The sequence below is a fragment of the Malus sylvestris genome, chromosome 7 (assembly GCF_916048215.2).
Source record: "Malus sylvestris chromosome 7, drMalSylv7.2, whole genome shotgun sequence".
NCBI lineage: Eukaryota > Viridiplantae > Streptophyta > Magnoliopsida > Rosales > Rosaceae > Malus > Malus sylvestris.
This window is the reverse complement of record NC_062266.1, coordinates 33,456,460-33,473,169: the sequence shown is the minus strand read 5'-3', so window position 1 is coordinate 33,473,169 and position 16,710 is coordinate 33,456,460. Positions and strand designations below refer to the sequence as shown.

Below are 16,710 nucleotides of genomic sequence, written 5' to 3'. Positions count from 1 at the left end.
AGTTATGTCAGCTAATTACAGTAGTTAAAAATTAAAGAAAATGCTACCCCATCATTGAAAAAAAAATATCACTCACTAACCAGTAAGATTTTACATTCCTCTTTTTCTTTCGTTCACTACCTACTAAATGAGAAATTTTTCAGTGCACTAAAAGAACATTATGGTATATCAAATATTATGACATAATTAGAAATACGTTTAATTATTCAATGTCTAATCACTTATATTGCAACACTTCATATATCGGACCATACTCCCACTAATCTCGGAAACTAAATTTACTAATTTTGGCCACGTGAATGGTTTGCAGTAATTTGGCCGACTGGCATCATTTCTTTAAAAGTTTTTGTGACTTTTGTCAATTCAAGTGAGAAATTTTAGATTGTCAAGGAAACACGGATAGTACATCATGTATTTTTATGTAAATGGTGAAAAATTTTACGTTTTAAATTATTAAATTTTTAACATATATATCGTACAATTTATATAATAACATATAATTTACCATCTTGTGTGAGGATGAGACTGAAAAATCTCTCCTGAGTAGTATTTAAAAACGTTTGTTTGCGTCCCGTAAGTTTTGAGGGACAGAAAGTTGTGGTCTCCCTTCGCTCCGTTTCCACGCACCTTCAACTCTCTATCTCAACGCTCAACCTCATCACCAACAAGTATACTTCCATGGCGGTCGGACTCTTCGCCGTCACAACCCCCACCCCCTTCCGCCTAATCCACTCCTCCTCCTACCACCTCCCAAAACCCAACCCCACCACCGTCTTGTTCCCAAATCTCCGCAACCAGAAGTCAGCACTCCACAGGGCTCGCCGGAAACTCTGTTTCACCGTCTATGTAGTGATGGAGGACCAAAAACACATAACCAACCTCGACGATTCCGCCGGAAAAGCCCCGGAAGCCGCCGATTCTCAGATCCCAATTGTAATTCCGTCGGTTCGCGTGGCGGAGAGGCTGTCGAGGAAGAAATCGGAGAGGTTCGCGTATCTTGTCGCTGCCGTGATGTCCAGCTTAGGGATTACTTCCATGTCTGTCATGGCTGTCTACTACAGATTTTACTGGCAAATGGAGGTAAATTTTTAAATTTCCAAGTTATAAAATTTGTCTCTGCTCTCAAAATTATAAATCCCACAGAAAATCATAGATTATTATTATTATTTATTTATTTCATTTTGTTCGTAGGGTGGGACTGTGCCAATGTCTGAAATGCTGGGTACATTTGCTCTATCTGTTGGTGCTGCTGTAAGTTCCCTCACCGCTTATTTTTTACCAAAAGCAATATTCTATGCTACAAGCAAGAGTTTAAACTGCTTCTGGTTCATGCAAGCGCTTTCTATAGAAGCACTTTCAAGTGTCCTCAAGGAATCATTTAGATTTTCGATAAGAATAAAGCATTTTTATCATAAACGCTTATAAGCAGAAGTGCTTCATTCATAAGTAGTCCTAAGACAACTTCTCAGTTGGGGAAAATGCCAAGTTGAATTCGGTTTTTGTATGTTTCTAGGTGGGAATGGAATTTTGGGCAAGATGGGCACATAAAGCTCTTTGGCACGCTTCCTTATGGCATATGCACGAGGTTTGTACCTTCAAATTTGGCTTCTTTTCACTTCTTAGGAACCCAAAAGATTGAATTTTTATTATTTTCTTTTGTTTTCGAGAAGCAAACATGCAATAACAAATCCAGTCTTTTACTAAGGTTTCAAATAGCTGTCTCGAATTCAATTTGATTATGTTTCACCTCTTCCTCGGAGAAAGACAATCAAATAATTCCCAATCATGGTCCTTGTGGCCTTCACCTCTAAAGCAACCAAACATTGTTCATGGGAATATTTTTTTTTTAATATAAGCGATATTTTATTTTAAACTAATTTAAACTACGTGATGAACTTCAATGCAGTCGCACCACCAACCCAGAGAAGGTCCGTTCGAGCTTAACGACGTGTTTGCGATAATCAACGCCGTTCCGGCAATAGCCCTTCTCAGTTATGGTTTCTTCCACAAAGGCCTTGTTCCTGGCCTTTGTTTTGGTGCTGTAAGTCTCCCACTTCCGGTATCTTTATGAATACATGTGTTTACTGTTCTATTAACGACTTTAATCATAATTACTTAATCTAATTTCTGCTGTTAATATATTGACTTGAAACGACAGGGCCTTGGAATTACGGTGTTTGGGATGGCGTATATGTTTGTCCATGATGGCCTAGTGCATAAAAGATTCCCGGTGGGGCCCATAGCCGACGTGCCCTATTTGCGAAAGGTTGCTGCGGCTCATCAGGTAAACTATACCCCACACGGATTTAGATTCCATTCGGATCCCAATTATGAGGATTATTAAGATTTTTACATCTTACCTATTCATCGTACATCGTGTAGTTAGAAAATATTTAATTTTTTTTTAAATTAAACACAAATAGTTCATGACGAAAACTAATTGCACAATATACGATGAACGGCTAGAATGTGAGGATCCCTACAAAGTGGATCAGAAGAGGATCCTCTTTCCCATACACAAATGCAAACTATAAAATAATACTTATCATATTAATTTACGTGCTTATCATATTAATTTGCGCCCATAATTATTGATTAATAAAATGATTAGGCGTTTAAGTATGAATTTCTGTTAAACTGAGTGTAACTGTCAAGATTTTGTTTTGATTTGGATGTTTTGGACCCTCAGCTCCACCACTCGGAGAAGTTCGAGGGTGTCCCATATGGTTTGTTTCTTGGACCTAAGGTTAGTCATCAACTTTTGTCTCTGTCCTGAAAATATTGTTTTTAATATCGAACTTGAGTGCAGATGGAGAGACAAATTGATTTCGTCAACTTGACTAATTTCAAGTCTGTTTTTTATATGCGGTGCAATTTGTGGTTGCAGGAACTCGAAGAAGTGGGAGGACTAGAAGAGTTGGATAAGGAGATCAATAGGAGAATCAAAGCACACAAGGGCTTATAACTAAATCGAAATTTTCAGTGTAGAAAAAAGTGATAGAGATAAATTAAATTAAATGGGTTTTTGTGATCAATAGTGTGTTACATGCATGGCTCTGCCAGCCTACTTGCATATCTTTGTATGTTTTGCCAATTTGCTGAGTGTGTATATTTTGCAATGAAGAAAGAAGGCATTTATATATTTTGTATGGAAAACGAATGAAAATGATTTGAAAACTTTGAGTTTTAACGAAAACGACAAAATAAAGAGTAAAGTAAATAGTATCATGATTGATTTTTTAGTGTAAAAATATGATTTTTCGTTAAACTGAACAGTATCGAGAGCTTTTCGTTAAAGTTCCCTATTTTGTATGGGGATTAGTATTTTGTTCCACTTACGTACCATGACGTGCGACCACCATTTTTTCATTGTACACAAGTTAATATTTAAATGAGTAGTGAAGGTTGCATTTTCAACGCCACACGTAAGGTCATCTCCAGTTATAGAGGGTAAACATAATCCTTGACTATGATTTTTTATTTATTAGAACAAACAAAATATCTACACTAAGAGAGAGTGACGGGCCAAGCTTCACAATGGGTTAGTAATAATATGGTTTGAATTCGTCTTTAGCAAAAATTGAACATAAAATATCTCACTTACAAGTGAGAAAGAATATCACTACGTCGTAGTACCAAATAGCAATCCTATGGTCCTTGACTATGTTTTAGTCTTCAAAAAAATAATATTTTAAATACTATTTTAGGGTTAATTTTTTTTTTTTTATGTCCAAAGGTGCACGACTGTGTTTTATTTCTCTTCATATTTTAGTACTTTATGTGGTTAAATTTAGTCCGCCCTGAAACTACATATTACCTGCTGTCTTAAGGTCAAATTTAGCCTGATGCCCTTTTGATTACAATTTTGTAGGTCAAAAGATTTAGTTAGTTCATGGATTATCACATCCATGATCTAATATGCTATCACTTTCGCCGACGTTTTTAAAAATGTTACTTCTAACTGTACATGAAACACGATGAGGACTGAGGGAAGACTTATCTTTAGACCATTTATTAATTTTGTCTAAAAATATTATTAATAAAGAGATAGAGAGTTCAAAGCTATTATCTTAAGACATTCGTTTATTTATGTGTGTTACATCTATTGTCGAACAAACTCGTATAAAACTTACAATTGTATGTACAAATTAAGAGAATATTTGGTAGGACTGCTTCAAATTTAATTTATATGTTTTATGCATGAAACATGTTGGGGAAGAGCTTAACTTTAGATTTACACGTTCATTCATATATATATATACAACTTAGAAATTAATGTGAGTTCCACGGGCCTCATCATGCATACTGCGAGTTAGTTTTTAGGTTTTTTAAATTAAATCTCAGTACGAATGAAGTTTTATTGATAATAATAAAAAAAGGAAAACTAATGAAAATGACTTGAAAACTTTGATTTTAATAATAAGGATAAAATAAAGGGTAAAGTGAATGGTAACAGGATTGACTTTTTAGTGTAAAAATGTGGTTTTTCGTTAAAGTGAACAGTACCAGGTGCTTTTCGTTAAAGTTCCCAATAAAAAAATTATATCTAGTCAAATGAGACATAAGCAAACTAGTTGCTCCATGTCCATAGTAAACGTAAGTAATCATGTTTTCACTAACTAGGAATATTGATTGGAACTTTTTCTTCTTTTAAGCCATCAAATTGATTTTAGTTGGAGGCCACTTCTATTTTCCTAATGAGTAATCTAAAACCTATTTATCCGTTAAGTAGCTAGATTGACACCCGAAATGGTCAAGAATTAGGTTTGGTTTATGTTGGTCAAAGATCGATGAAGGATGGAGGCTTGTGTTTGGTAGGTATGCTTTTGTAGAAAATTTGTCAAGCATCCCACGCGTAGAAAGTTTGTAATAATATATTCAATACTCCTCCATAAAATAATCTCATAGAACATCTTCAACTAATACAAAAAGGCAACCTCAAGTCAATAAAGCTCTCTACTTTCTGAGAGTCAGGAGATGAATGTCTATCTTATGCAGTGCTGTTTCTACAACTTGAACTCGTGGCCTTTAGTCACAAATGAATAACTTTTATGTTGCGTTAAGGTTTGCGATGCAAAACAGACATCTCTAACTACTAAACACAAAAAAGTATACATGTATATGTATATGTGTGTATATATATATATAATTTCAAAGAAAAAAAAATGAGTCGTGTTCATATCAAGTAGATATGATATTATTTTTTTCAATTTTATTGTGTTTCAATTTAAACTATTTCTCTCAATTTGGTTTAATTTCGAGTAAGTAATATCGCTTATAATAAATAAATTACCAAAGTATGATTGAGTTTGAACAATTTTGAATTTTAATCACGTCCTTTTCCAATGAATAGGGTTTATGTGTGATTCAGTTAGAGAAATTTGATCTAACAACTACAAACAAAAAACTTCTCTAAAAATTATAATAATTATAACCGTTGAATCAAATTTTAACGTCTTAAAGCTTTTTCGGATCGCTTCCCATTCAATTATGCAAAAGTTTGTGACATGAAACAAAGTATAGTTATTCAGATATACATCCAATCTGTTAAGGCCACGTATTGTATAGAGGGTCATACTCCAAACTCTTCTAGGTTTCGTGGTGCTGACTCAACTCAACCATGCATATAATTGACCTAATTCATATCGTGTGTGTGCTGTTGCGTCATGAAGCTACCGCGTTTTGTCCATTTTGTTTGGTCATGCCATCGCTCGACGTGTGGAGTGTCGTGCTTGTTGTATCACAAATGATGATGTAAGACTCCAATAATTTTAATATAATTGGATTAATATACATAGTTGACTTCCAATTGAGGGAGAAACTACACGAATTCATACGAAGGATATAATTTTTGTCGGACGGCTGGTTGAGACGTGAATCCAACTCCAATCTAATTATTTAATTTGCTTTTCGTGATATGTGATTAACTTGATTAAGTTGAAGCAAACTCAATCTAAGTTTAGCATATTAGACGTATATTTAGTTGAGTTAACTAAAGCAATGTGTTCCACTTTTATACTCAAGCTCGAATTAGATTGAACTTGGATTATCCAAACTATTTGAATGACTCGTTTGACAAGTGCTTTTAAACGATAAAAATCGCTTTTGGATAAAATGTTTTTGGAATCAAATTTTAGTAAAAATGCAAGTTAATTTTAAAAAAACACTTGAAGTATTTCCAACAAGAAACACAAAACTAGTACTTTTAGCATAAATCACTTCAAGTGTTTTTAAAACTCAAAAACATTTTTTCTAAAAACACTTTCAGCAGTTTAAAAATACTTACAAATTGAGCGCTAATTAAGCGTAATCAGCTTATGAGTGCATGGTTTGGAATAACATGATATATCCGCTGTTTGGTGCAAGTCCTTTTACTTCTTTTAACAGTAGGAAATTAGAACTGTCCTAAAAGTATCTTGTTAAGAAGCTGACTTTATACGACTAGTGATTCTTTGAAAAGTTTTCATTATTGTTTTAAAAATTTCCGTCTAACGCCGTCTAGGCGTTAGGCGGCTAGCCACCTTTCTGATTATTGCATAGGTGTTTGAAAATTAAAAAAGGGCACCTAGACCTGCTGAGGCGCCGGCCTAGACTGTCTAGGCACCGGCCTAGCCCTCCTAGACCCGCCTAGATACCTGCCTAAGTTGCAACTCACTTAGATAGAAAATAGTAACTTTCTTTTTGCATTTTATTGTTTCCAATAAATTTTAAGAGACTTATTGAACACTTAAATAAACACACATTATATGTTTGCTCCTCATGTTTTCATTACGTTCTAATAATTCATAATATATATGTCATTATATTTTCTAATTTATGATAAAATTATATATATTTTAAGTATAAACAGACATTTATTTACACAAAATACAATAGATTTACTTAAATCCGTCTAGCCGCCTAGGTGTTAGGCACCAGCCCGCCATCCAACTAGTGCCTAGCGTCTTTTAGAATCTTGGTTTTCATTTTGTTTGTTAATATTCTTTATCTTTCTTTCTTTTTGTACACAAACGATATTATCTGTACTAAATCTCACAATAGACTAATCATAATAATGTGAGTTAAATTCGTTTTTAGTAAAATCAAACTTAAAATAAGTAAAAAAAAAATCATAGTTTCAAATATTTGGTTTGATGTGGTCAAGGTCGGCGGAAATTCACCACCGTGGGACCAAATAAATAGACAAGCAAATTTGGGTTGGGGGCCTTTGGAATTGGGACCACGTTGGTCAGTTGGTCTCCTACTGCCTCACTGCCTCACTGCCTCAGGCCCACAGTTATGAATTTACGAAAAGCCCTTGCCACGTGTGGTTACAAGATGGGTGGACAAGGTGACAAATTGAATAAGTCTTTTATTTTATAGTGTTCTTGCATTCATTATTTATGAGAGGTAAATTAAAAATATTTTATTTACATGCGAAAATAAATAATAATAATAATAATAATAATAATAATAGGCGTTGTTTTGTAACGATAATTTACTTTTAATTTAGTTAATGATTATTCGAGCAAAATTTACAGTGAAAAGAAGCTACAAACTTGACTGTATTGCTTTAGATAATAAAAATCATAATTCGGATCCTTACTAGATCCTCTTTGTGAGGATTCTGGAGATCCGTTCATCGTACATTGTGCTGTTAGAAATCATTTGAAATATTTTTATTTAAAATTAAACACAAACAGTAATTGACAAAAATTAACTGCATGATGTACGATGAACGGACACAATTTACAAATCCTCAGGATTTTCACCAAAAGGATCCGGAGAGTATCATGTTAGAAAATGAAACACATTGTTTGAAGTTGAAAAATAAAAAAAGGTAAACTGGGCCTTTTGGATATCAACTTAAGTAAAAAAGAAGGATTGGGAGTTATTGGGCCGATATAATGGGCTTTATAGCCCATTTCAGATTGTTAAACCATCCGTTTCTATGTACGAATCCACGATCCAACTTCAAAACCCGTCACTTTCCCGGGAAAATCTGTGTCAGTGTCACACCGATGGATTTCCCGGCAATATCAACGTCCAAAACCCTCCATTTTCCCGCCAATATCATCCGCAGATCCAAGATCAACTTCTAGATATTTATCAGGGAGAGCTTTGTCCAGTGCAAAAGCAATCGAATGTCGAAATCCGTGCGATCCTCGAGTAAAAATAGCGGCGGCAGCATCTCAATCTCGACGGCGTTCTCGGACTGATTCACTTTGTGGGGGATTGGAGGTTGCGGATTGTCTGCGCTGGCCATGCTTGCCCTAAAACAGGTAAAGTGAAGCTTGATTGAAGCCTTATTTCTCTGTTTGGTTGCTGAGAGAATGTCGGCAAATGATAGAAAATGAAAGAAAACAGTGCAATTCTTTAGTTCAGGAAACAATAAAAACGAGATGGAACTATTACAATGTCATTTGACTTGGGTCAATTTCAATGAGTGTAATAGACTACATAGAACTGCACAATTTTCAGGTTTCTTGAATTTCCACACTTTTTCTTTGAATTTTTTCGTAGGGTTATGAGGTTAGCGGCTCGGATATTGCTTGGAGTAGCTTCGTGGACGGGCTGCAGGAAGCAGGGGCATTGTTGCACACAGGCCATTCGGTGGCTAATATACACGGGAGTGGCGCCTCGAGATTACCTGAAGCTGCTTTTGTATGCAATGTCCGTCGGAGTTCCTGTGTGAATACATCTCTGCTAATTGGTATTTGATTTGAAGCAATTAGAACCTTTTTGGTGTCTAATATATAACACCTAAATCTGAATTCCAAAGTGTTACTCCAGTAGTTGTGCGAGGCCGAGTTTGTAGATTGTGTGCAACTGTATATATGACGATTATGCTCATCATCCATCAGAAGTTAGTGCAGTTATTCAAGCTGCACGCCCGAGGTTCCCTGTCAAGTCTCCTATGGTCGTATTCCAGCCTCATATGTACAGGTATCCACGCAAGATGAGAACAACGCAGAGTCCCTTTTAGCACAGTTTCTGGTATCATTAGCACGATTCATATAATCGCGCTGGACTGATTGGTGATATGTTTGCAGTCGTTTAGCAGCAATGAAGGATGACTTCGCTAATGCCCTCCGTGGTGCAGATCAAGCCGTAGTCACAGAGGTATGTTGCCTGGACACACGGTTTTATGCTGCTAGAGAAATAGATGTCCAGAATGTTGGTGGGAGGGAGTTAGCTGCTACTGTAATTGGCCCGCCATCTGAATGCATCCCTTCTTTGGTAATACCAGTGTTTTCAAATTGTTTAGAACACATTTGTTTCTGAAATGCACACAAAACATGACTTGAAAAGATAAAAATTATCATGTCGGGATCAAAAGAAAACTCGTTCATGCCCCAAATGGTTACCTACGAAGGATTCTGGTAACCGGATGATTTGAAGATTGTTGAACATGAGGTTTGGTGGCTTTACAGGGTGTGGAGAAGCAAAGTAACCCGTTTGTAGCTACTCTTTCGTATGCAGTGAATTTGGTTAGATGGAGAAGCAACTACAGGAAGAAAATTGTTTGGAGGAAGCAAAAGCTTCGACTTGGCTGAAAGAGAGCACCATAAGAACTTGTAGTGAAGAGGAGAAGCGGGAGCCAACAGATGAAAGTGATTGGGTTGGAAGTTAAAGCGTTTTGTATCGGTGCAACGAAAAAGAGCTCTTCAGTAACAAATTCATCAATGGTAAAGATCAAGCATGAAACTTTTCAATCCGGGATATTCGAAAGACAGGTACCAATTTTACTTGTTTCTCAACCGAAGCAAATGCATCACATTAATCCTTGCATTCCCTAAAAATAAAAACTAGAAATCTAAAATTCTAGCTATCACTAACTTCCCTCTACTGCTGAACATTCACCTGCAGCACTTCCTACCCTCCGAAAAACGAGAAGAAGCCACGCTTCTTGGGCTCTTCCTCCACCATGACAGCCTGCATACTATCCTGCTCAACAAGCCTCCACGCCGCCTGCTCGAAAGCCAGTCCTGCCAATGTAGGCGGCCTATTCAAAACCAGAGGGTACCCTCTGTTGGTGCTTCTGATGACCTCCGTGTCCTCCGGAATCATCCCCAACAATGCCAATCCCAACATCTCCTGCACATCGAGCACGGACATCATGTCCTCCCCCTTGATCATATCTGTCCGGACCCGGTTCACCATCATCTTTATATCCCTAATCCCATCACACTCCAGCAGCCCAATGATTCTGTCAGCGTCTCTCAAGCTCGTGATGTCCGGCGTGGTCACCAGCACGGCCTCATTGGCCGGCGTAATGGCGGTGATGAAGCCGGCGTCGATTCCGGCGGGGCAGTCGATGAGGATGAAGTCCGGGCAGCCCTCTTGCCTGGCTTTCAAAGCGTCGACGACCCAGACCAGGGCCTTGCCGCCGAACCCCATTGGTAATTTGGACCGGGGCTTTGAGATGCAGAGCAATTCGAAGTTGGACCAACGCTTGTCCCTGACGAGCGCCTGGTCGAGGCGGCAGTCGCCGTTGAGGACCTCGACGACGGTGTAGTTGACGCTGTTCTCGAGGCCGAGCAGGAGGTCGAGGTTGCGGAGGCCGACGTCGGCGTCGATGGCGACGACAGAGAAGCCGAGGCGGGCAAGGGAGAGGCCGACATTGGCGGTGGTGGTGGTCTTGCCGACGCCTCCTTTTCCAGAGGTGATGACGACGACGCGGGGGGTGTCGCCGGACAATTGGGGCTTCCTGTTGTATTGGAGGATGGCGCGGACTGTGAAGGTGGGAGAAGGTTTGGGTTTTAGGGTTTTGGGTTTAAAGGTTTTTGGTGGGTTTGCGGCGGTGAGGGAGGAAGAGGGCTTGGGGCTGAGGAGGGCGGGCAGGAGTTGAAGAGAGAGCATTGCGGCTTTTGTGGCCCTTGGATGATGAGATCAGGTGGGATCATCAAAACGAAAGGAAGGCGATGAAGGTGAACATTTTGGTGGGGAGTCTGGGGACTCTGCGACTGCGAGTGATCGTCGACTATTGAGCAAAAGGGAGAGTTGTTGTAAGGGCAACTCCACCCTAAAAATCAAGTCGGGTAAGAATCTATTCAATCCATCCAAATAAATAGTAATGGGTGAAGTGCATTTCTGCCTCTAAATTAAATAGCCTAGTCAATTTTTATTAAAATATTATTAATTTTTATTATAAAATAGTAATTGTATTTTTAATTTTTGACATTTTCTTTATTTATAATAAAAAATTATTAATTTCTGACATTCATTCATTTATTTTAAAAAAAAATTGGCCAAAAAATCTGGACCATTGATCTAAAAATCGAACAGTCCAGATTATGCCACATCACAAGCTGTTGGGTTTGAATATCAATTTTTTTTAACGTTGGAAATCCAACGGACACGAATGCGCCATGTATCCCCACGCCCAACATCTCGTAGTGTGCTTGCATAGCGAGCCCCCCTTTGCGAGTTATCGGCAACGCGTGCCCATGTGCGTGTGTTTTCTACGCGCCTAGCACAATAAAAAAAGGGTTCACATGGTAGACGTCAGATGGCTCGGTTTCTTGCTCAGTTCATTATGGGTTGGGCTCAAAGATGGCCTCCATTTTAGGCCAGCCTATTGGGTGGGGTGAAGTGAGTTTTGGGGGGACTAGGATGGAAAAGTGGACTTTGGGCTAGTTCATTTGTTAGGGGTGAACTTGCTTTGAGAGAGGGATTGAGAATTTGAGATCCACTCAGCATCTATATGTCATGTGCATGTGGACCAGGAGATGGTTTTTATTAGAGCAAGTCCACCAGAGGTGGAATAGCCCAACACCTAGTCAAAAAACTGGCTCGGCACACATCCAATTCACTCCAACCCACGGGATTGACTGGCACCCAGCCCAAGCTGGTCTCTAGGCCAGCCTAAAATTGACAGACCTGGGGACCGGGTCATCTGATGCCATGCTGACGCCAGCGTGGCGTCACACACTTTTTTTTTTTTTATTCGGGTCAAGGATTCAGAGAGAGAGAGACATCAGGGATGGAATCGCAGAGAGAGAGCGTTCGAACCCGGAGAGGGATTCGAATCGCTGAGAGAGATCTAGCAGCACCGAAACCCTTGGACCCACAAAAGCGAACAAGGGGAGAGAGATCTGAGGAGAGCTCAAGCTCTCGGCTTCAATGGTAGGACCTCGCATCATGCACCGATGCCGCATGCAAGGCCATGGTTGGGTTCCTTGAGCTCTAAGGATTACAAAAATAATATTTTGTGTTTGATTTGTTGAAGATTTTGAAGAGGAAGCAGAAGGAAAGCTCACAGCTATGAGCTGGAAAAGAGAGAGGGAGAAAAAATAGATGAGAGAGAGAGAGAGACAGAAAGGACCGGAGAGTGAGAGAGAAAGAGAAAGAAAGGACCTGAGAGTGAAAGGAAGAAAGAAGAAAAAATAAATTAAATGATAAAATATTAATTGTTATGAATAAAATAATATAATATTAGATGGGCTGGGTGCCAGCGTATTTTTAGGGATGGAGATGTTATTGCCTATTACTGTGATCTATTACTGTTCATTTAAGTGGATAAATGCGCTGGGTGCTGGCACAAAGCCTTTAGGGTGGACTTGCTCTTAGACAATCTCATTGAAGCACTTTACAAAATAAAAAATTTGAGTGACTCAGATCTCTTTCCTGTCTCTCGAATGATTTGAATTTCTCGATCTGCAGGCTCTAGACAAATAAATCAAGAGTGGATCTCATTCTGTGACAAAAATAACACTTCAACAAGGCAATTGTGTAAATTAATGAACCTAATTTACCTTCATCATACCAATTAATAATTTTACACATCAAAATTTGCAAATTGATTCATTCAAAATTGAACGAAATATGACTTTATGATGATTTTTTTTGTAAAAATTCGTAAAACCAATTAAAAATACTAGTGGAGGCAAGAATGGTACGAGAATGGAAATTTTCAACCAGAACATCTAAAACATTAACTATGATACGATGAAAATGTCACCAAAACTATTTTTATGGCAACTTTTTGTAGAAATTTGCAAACACAATTAAAAATGGTGAGTTATTCCTCCTTTTTTTTTTTGTTAAAAATTTCAATTTTTAGCTTTTACAATATTTTTGTATGTGACAGACGCTTAGGGCAAAACAGATAGAGAAAGATATAGAAAGATTTGGAAATAGACTACAAGAAAAAATATGACGTACTTGAAGCTAACAAAAAAACTCAGGACAAAATCGAACGTTTTGGTGTTTAATTTATGCAGTCAACTTCACTTAGTGCAATAGAACTTAGTTGTTGTTAGAGTGGTTACAAGTCATATGAAAGCAGTTCTGATATTTATTGAGTCCCACCTCCTTCTTCCTAGGAATAGGCCCAATGTACAGGCCTTCTGCCATGCCATTACCCCATCTACATCACAGCCCCACCTTCATATTCCTATACTAGAATCCTCACCGTCGATCCAAATCCATAATCTTCAGATCTGTAATCCACACCGTCAAATAAACAAGCCAATAGGAACACTTTGACGGAAAGCAAGTGGCACCCATTGATTGCCTCGCCCCCCAACCAACCTAATCCCAAAAGACCAAAGAAAAGTCAGATATTCCAGATTTTTACCCTTTCAAAGATCAACTCCCCCGTCCTCCCGCCACGTGTCCCCAACTGATCCGTAAATTACACGATTACCCCCCTTCTCTCTCTCCCTCTCTCTCTCGAGTCGGTCGGTTATCAAAATCAAAACAGACACCAACTCCCTGTTTCTTCCTCGTCCGTTTCTCCCTCTGGAATCCGATTCCTTCCCCAATTTTTTTCTTTCCGATTTCGTCATTCCGCGGATGAGATTCCGAGCTCGAGGCCCTTTCCTCTACCTGTGATTTCAATCTGGTTCGCTTTCTCTCTCTGTTCGTCTTTGATTTCGTGTATTTGAATTTGGATTTGGTTGTTGATTTTTGTTATGATTTATCTGTTTGGATTAGTTTTTTACTGGATCTGGATTGATTGGTGTTTTAATTTGATGCTGCTGTATCCGAATTGATTAGATCACGCTGTTATTTGTACGGATTTGTGAAGCTGTGCTGATTTTTTGTACGGATCTATTTGGTTTAGTGTGGATTTGAACGAATTGGATACTAGAGTCTGTTTGGATGGTGAGAAAATGGAGTGGAAGTTCAATTTGTGGTTATTAAATTGAGTGAGAGAGCTTATTCGTTGGTTTTTTGTGTTATTTCATCATCTCACCTATACAATTACGATTGGATTAATTGGATTGGTGTTGTTTTGTAATTCATAATCGAAGCGGGTTTACGGAGTTGCCTCGATTGGTAACCCTTGTTTTTGTGAGCTTTTTCTCTACTCTTGGTCCAGAGCTTTATGACTAACAAGTATCCGATGTGTATCTTTACACTTAATCGAAATGATTGTTAACTCAGTGTTTGTTGGGATTTTGGATCTAGCTTGTGAGGTCTATGAGGCTATGACGACGTTATTTAGATCCAGTTTTCGGTTATTCAGGTCTCTTTTCTGGGAAGCTTGACTTCACTTTTAGTTATGATGATTGTTGGGGTTAGGCATATATTAGGGGGATGCATTTCTGTTTTATGTTGCTTGCATTTGTTGCTTGTGCTTCTGCCTGTGAGTGTATTTTCGTTTTCAATGGCGCACCGTGCTATGTCCATGGTCATGATTAAGAGGTGTTTTTTTCCTTATTGTGGTCGGCTAAGTCTTTTGGGCTATGATCTTGATATTATGTGTTGTTTCTTTGGATAATGATATTTGTGTCTATTTTTTGTTTTCTTTTGAGAAGATTGGATAAGTTGTTTTCGGATTCCCAAAACTGAAATTGGAATTGAACTGCTTTCTGAAATGTTTTCAATTGGGTTCTTTCGGTGTTGGTTGTGGCGTCTGATTGTCGATGTTCAGACATTTTTACAAGACGGGTTGCACTTCTGTTAACTGTGTCTTATTTGTTTATATATTTCGTTACTTTTATGTGTGCATTTTAATGTTTACTGAGGTAGAAGTTTTGGTTTAACTTGTTACTCTCTTTACTATGTCTGCAGCAGGGAAGGCCATGTGAGCTGTTTGGAACAAAGTTTCGTTATTGCTTCCACATTTGGTATTGGATGATCAGTTCCTCTGGTATGCTCAAGATGGGTGAATGCAAGGGTTGTGGGAAATTAGGAAGAATGATGCCGAGGGGTGGATCTGTGAGTGCATATCGGTTTTCCCTTCGGTTGTCTCCTGTTGTTTCCGTTTGGGATTGCATCATTCGCAAAATGAGGTACTCTTACGGACCTGAGTGGGTGTAGTTGTTAGGATTATAGTAATTATATTAGTTTTCAACAAGAAGATAATTAAGTTTATTTACTAATATAGAAAATTAAGGGAACACAGTTATAGGAAAATGTATACACTTTAGAGGAATTCTTGGCAAGTTAAACAAGGGCAACAATTTGGAGGTTGTTAGTCGAATGGATAACATGGAGTGTAATAAATTGCAACCTGTTGTGAGAAAAGTTAAGAAAAAGCAGGTGAAGGACGAGTTGGATCGTCAAAAACAGGCTGAGAAAAAGAAGAGGCGCTTGGAGAAAGCCCTTGCTACTTCAGCAGCCATCATTTCTGAACTAGAAAAGAAAAAACAGAAGAAGAAAGAAGAGCAACAGAGGCTTGATGAAGAAGGCGCTGCAATTGCCGAGGCTGTTGCGTTGCATGTCCTACTTGGTGAAGAAGACTCAGATGAAACGTGTGAAATTGTTCTGAACAAAGATCAAGTGTTCAATCGTTGGGATTGTCCTGGCGACGTTGACCTATTTATGGGTGGAAGGAGGGCACGCTTTCCTTATCAAGACTCTGCAAAGTGTTCACTCGAAAGGATTGGGTGGGTGTCTAGTGCTTACAGATCGGGATACAAGTTGGGCGGCTTAGGGAACAGTGAATGGTCGCTCTCTTCTGGGCCTTATGGAAGAGAGTACCCTGAATCATTTTGTGAGGATGGAGGTTGGGGTACCACCGGATTTGCAGCTGGGCTCATTGCGGCGCAGGCTGTTTCATCTCTACAGATCGCGGAGGATGCACATGAAGGCACACTTGTGCTCGATGGAATGCTAAGACGGTAGATGGACATTTCAGTCAAGCTGCCATGTTACTGGAAGAGCCCTCAGCTGTATTTCGTCAACAATGTTCTGTATATAACTTCGTGGACGTGTACTAGGTGTTTGTCATAAACACGCGTATCTTCTTCGGCTTGAAGAATGTTGCAGTGTCATGCTCTTGTGTTTTCTTCTCTTTTCCCGTCGAGGGCTGCTATCTTTTTACGTGCAGTGACATTTCATGACCTTGAGGCATCAGCTGACTCATCTTTCCGATATTTTTTGTGGATTGTATCAAAACTAATGTAGTTTCAATAATGTTAAGATCTTTTCTGGTATGAAATTATTGTGATTTATGCCGGTCGACTAGTCACTTGTTGATTTTGTGTTGCATCTAATTCAATAGCTCCTGGGTTCGACTGGCATCGCATTGATGATAAATCCTACTATGTAATTTCTTCGTTTCTAAAACGTACCTCAAATAAGTACGCTTATAATTCAAAGGAAAACTAATGAAAATGATTTGAAAACTTTGAATTTTAACGATAAGGACAAAATAAAAGATAAAGTGAATAATATCAGATTTAAATTTTTAGTGTAAAAATGTGGTTTTTCATTGAAATGAACAGTACCACGGGCTTTTCGTTAAAACTCTCATAATTCAATCCACTCATAGGC

At 38.5% G+C, this 16,710-nt stretch overlaps 4 protein-coding genes across 12 annotated transcripts; 3 read left to right on the top strand and 1 right to left on the bottom strand.

Moving 5' to 3' along the window:
• Positions 1–560: 560 nt before the first annotated feature.
• LOC126629879 (beta-carotene hydroxylase 2, chloroplastic-like) lies at positions 561–3,142 on the top strand. 2 transcript variants are annotated; one of them, XM_050300025.1, is made up of 7 exons: positions 561–1,080; positions 1,192–1,251; positions 1,514–1,585; positions 1,907–2,041; positions 2,159–2,284; positions 2,690–2,746; positions 2,888–3,142. In XM_050300025.1, the coding sequence occupies exons 1-7, from the start codon at positions 679–681 to the stop codon at positions 2,963–2,965; spliced, it is 930 nt and encodes a 309-aa protein (XP_050155982.1). In that variant the 5' UTR covers positions 561–678; the 3' UTR covers positions 2,966–3,142. The 2 variants fall into 2 exon arrangements, with proteins under 2 accessions (XP_050155982.1, XP_050155983.1); XM_050300026.1 differs by lacking the exon at positions 2,690–2,746.
• A 4,815-nt stretch (positions 3,143–7,957) lies between these two features.
• LOC126628634 (uncharacterized) lies at positions 7,958–9,599 on the top strand. 7 transcript variants are annotated; one of them, XR_007625511.1, is made up of 5 exons: positions 7,958–8,261; positions 8,503–8,692; positions 8,773–8,925; positions 9,033–9,102; positions 9,463–9,599. XR_007625511.1 is itself a non-coding variant. In XM_050298401.1 (5 exons), the coding sequence occupies exons 3-5, from the start codon at positions 8,897–8,899 to the stop codon at positions 9,534–9,536; spliced, it is 339 nt and encodes a 112-aa protein (XP_050154358.1). In that variant the 5' UTR covers positions 7,958–8,261; positions 8,503–8,692; positions 8,773–8,896; the 3' UTR covers positions 9,537–9,565. The 7 variants fall into 7 exon arrangements, 5 of the variants coding, with proteins under 5 accessions (XP_050154358.1, XP_050154355.1, XP_050154356.1 ...); XR_007625510.1 differs by having other exon boundaries at positions 9,414–9,565; XM_050298401.1 differs by having other exon boundaries at positions 9,033–9,219; positions 9,414–9,565.
• A 103-nt stretch (positions 9,600–9,702) lies between these two features.
• LOC126628631 (septum site-determining protein minD homolog, chloroplastic-like) lies at positions 9,703–11,035 on the bottom strand. The gene has a single exon (XM_050298393.1). It carries the CDS (start codon positions 10,840–10,842, stop codon positions 9,856–9,858), a length of 987 nt encoding a protein of 328 aa, XP_050154350.1. The 5' UTR covers positions 10,843–11,035; the 3' UTR covers positions 9,703–9,855.
• A 2,620-nt stretch (positions 11,036–13,655) lies between these two features.
• LOC126628633 (uncharacterized) lies at positions 13,656–16,388 on the top strand. 2 transcript variants are annotated; one of them, XM_050298396.1, is made up of 2 exons: positions 13,656–13,828; positions 15,007–16,388. In XM_050298396.1, exon 2 carries the CDS (start codon positions 15,415–15,417, stop codon positions 16,057–16,059), a length of 645 nt encoding a protein of 214 aa, XP_050154353.1. In that variant the 5' UTR covers positions 13,656–13,828; positions 15,007–15,414; the 3' UTR covers positions 16,060–16,388. The 2 variants fall into 2 exon arrangements, with proteins under 2 accessions (XP_050154353.1, XP_050154352.1); XM_050298395.1 differs by having other exon boundaries at positions 15,004–16,388.
• Positions 16,389–16,710: the final 322 nt, after the last annotated feature.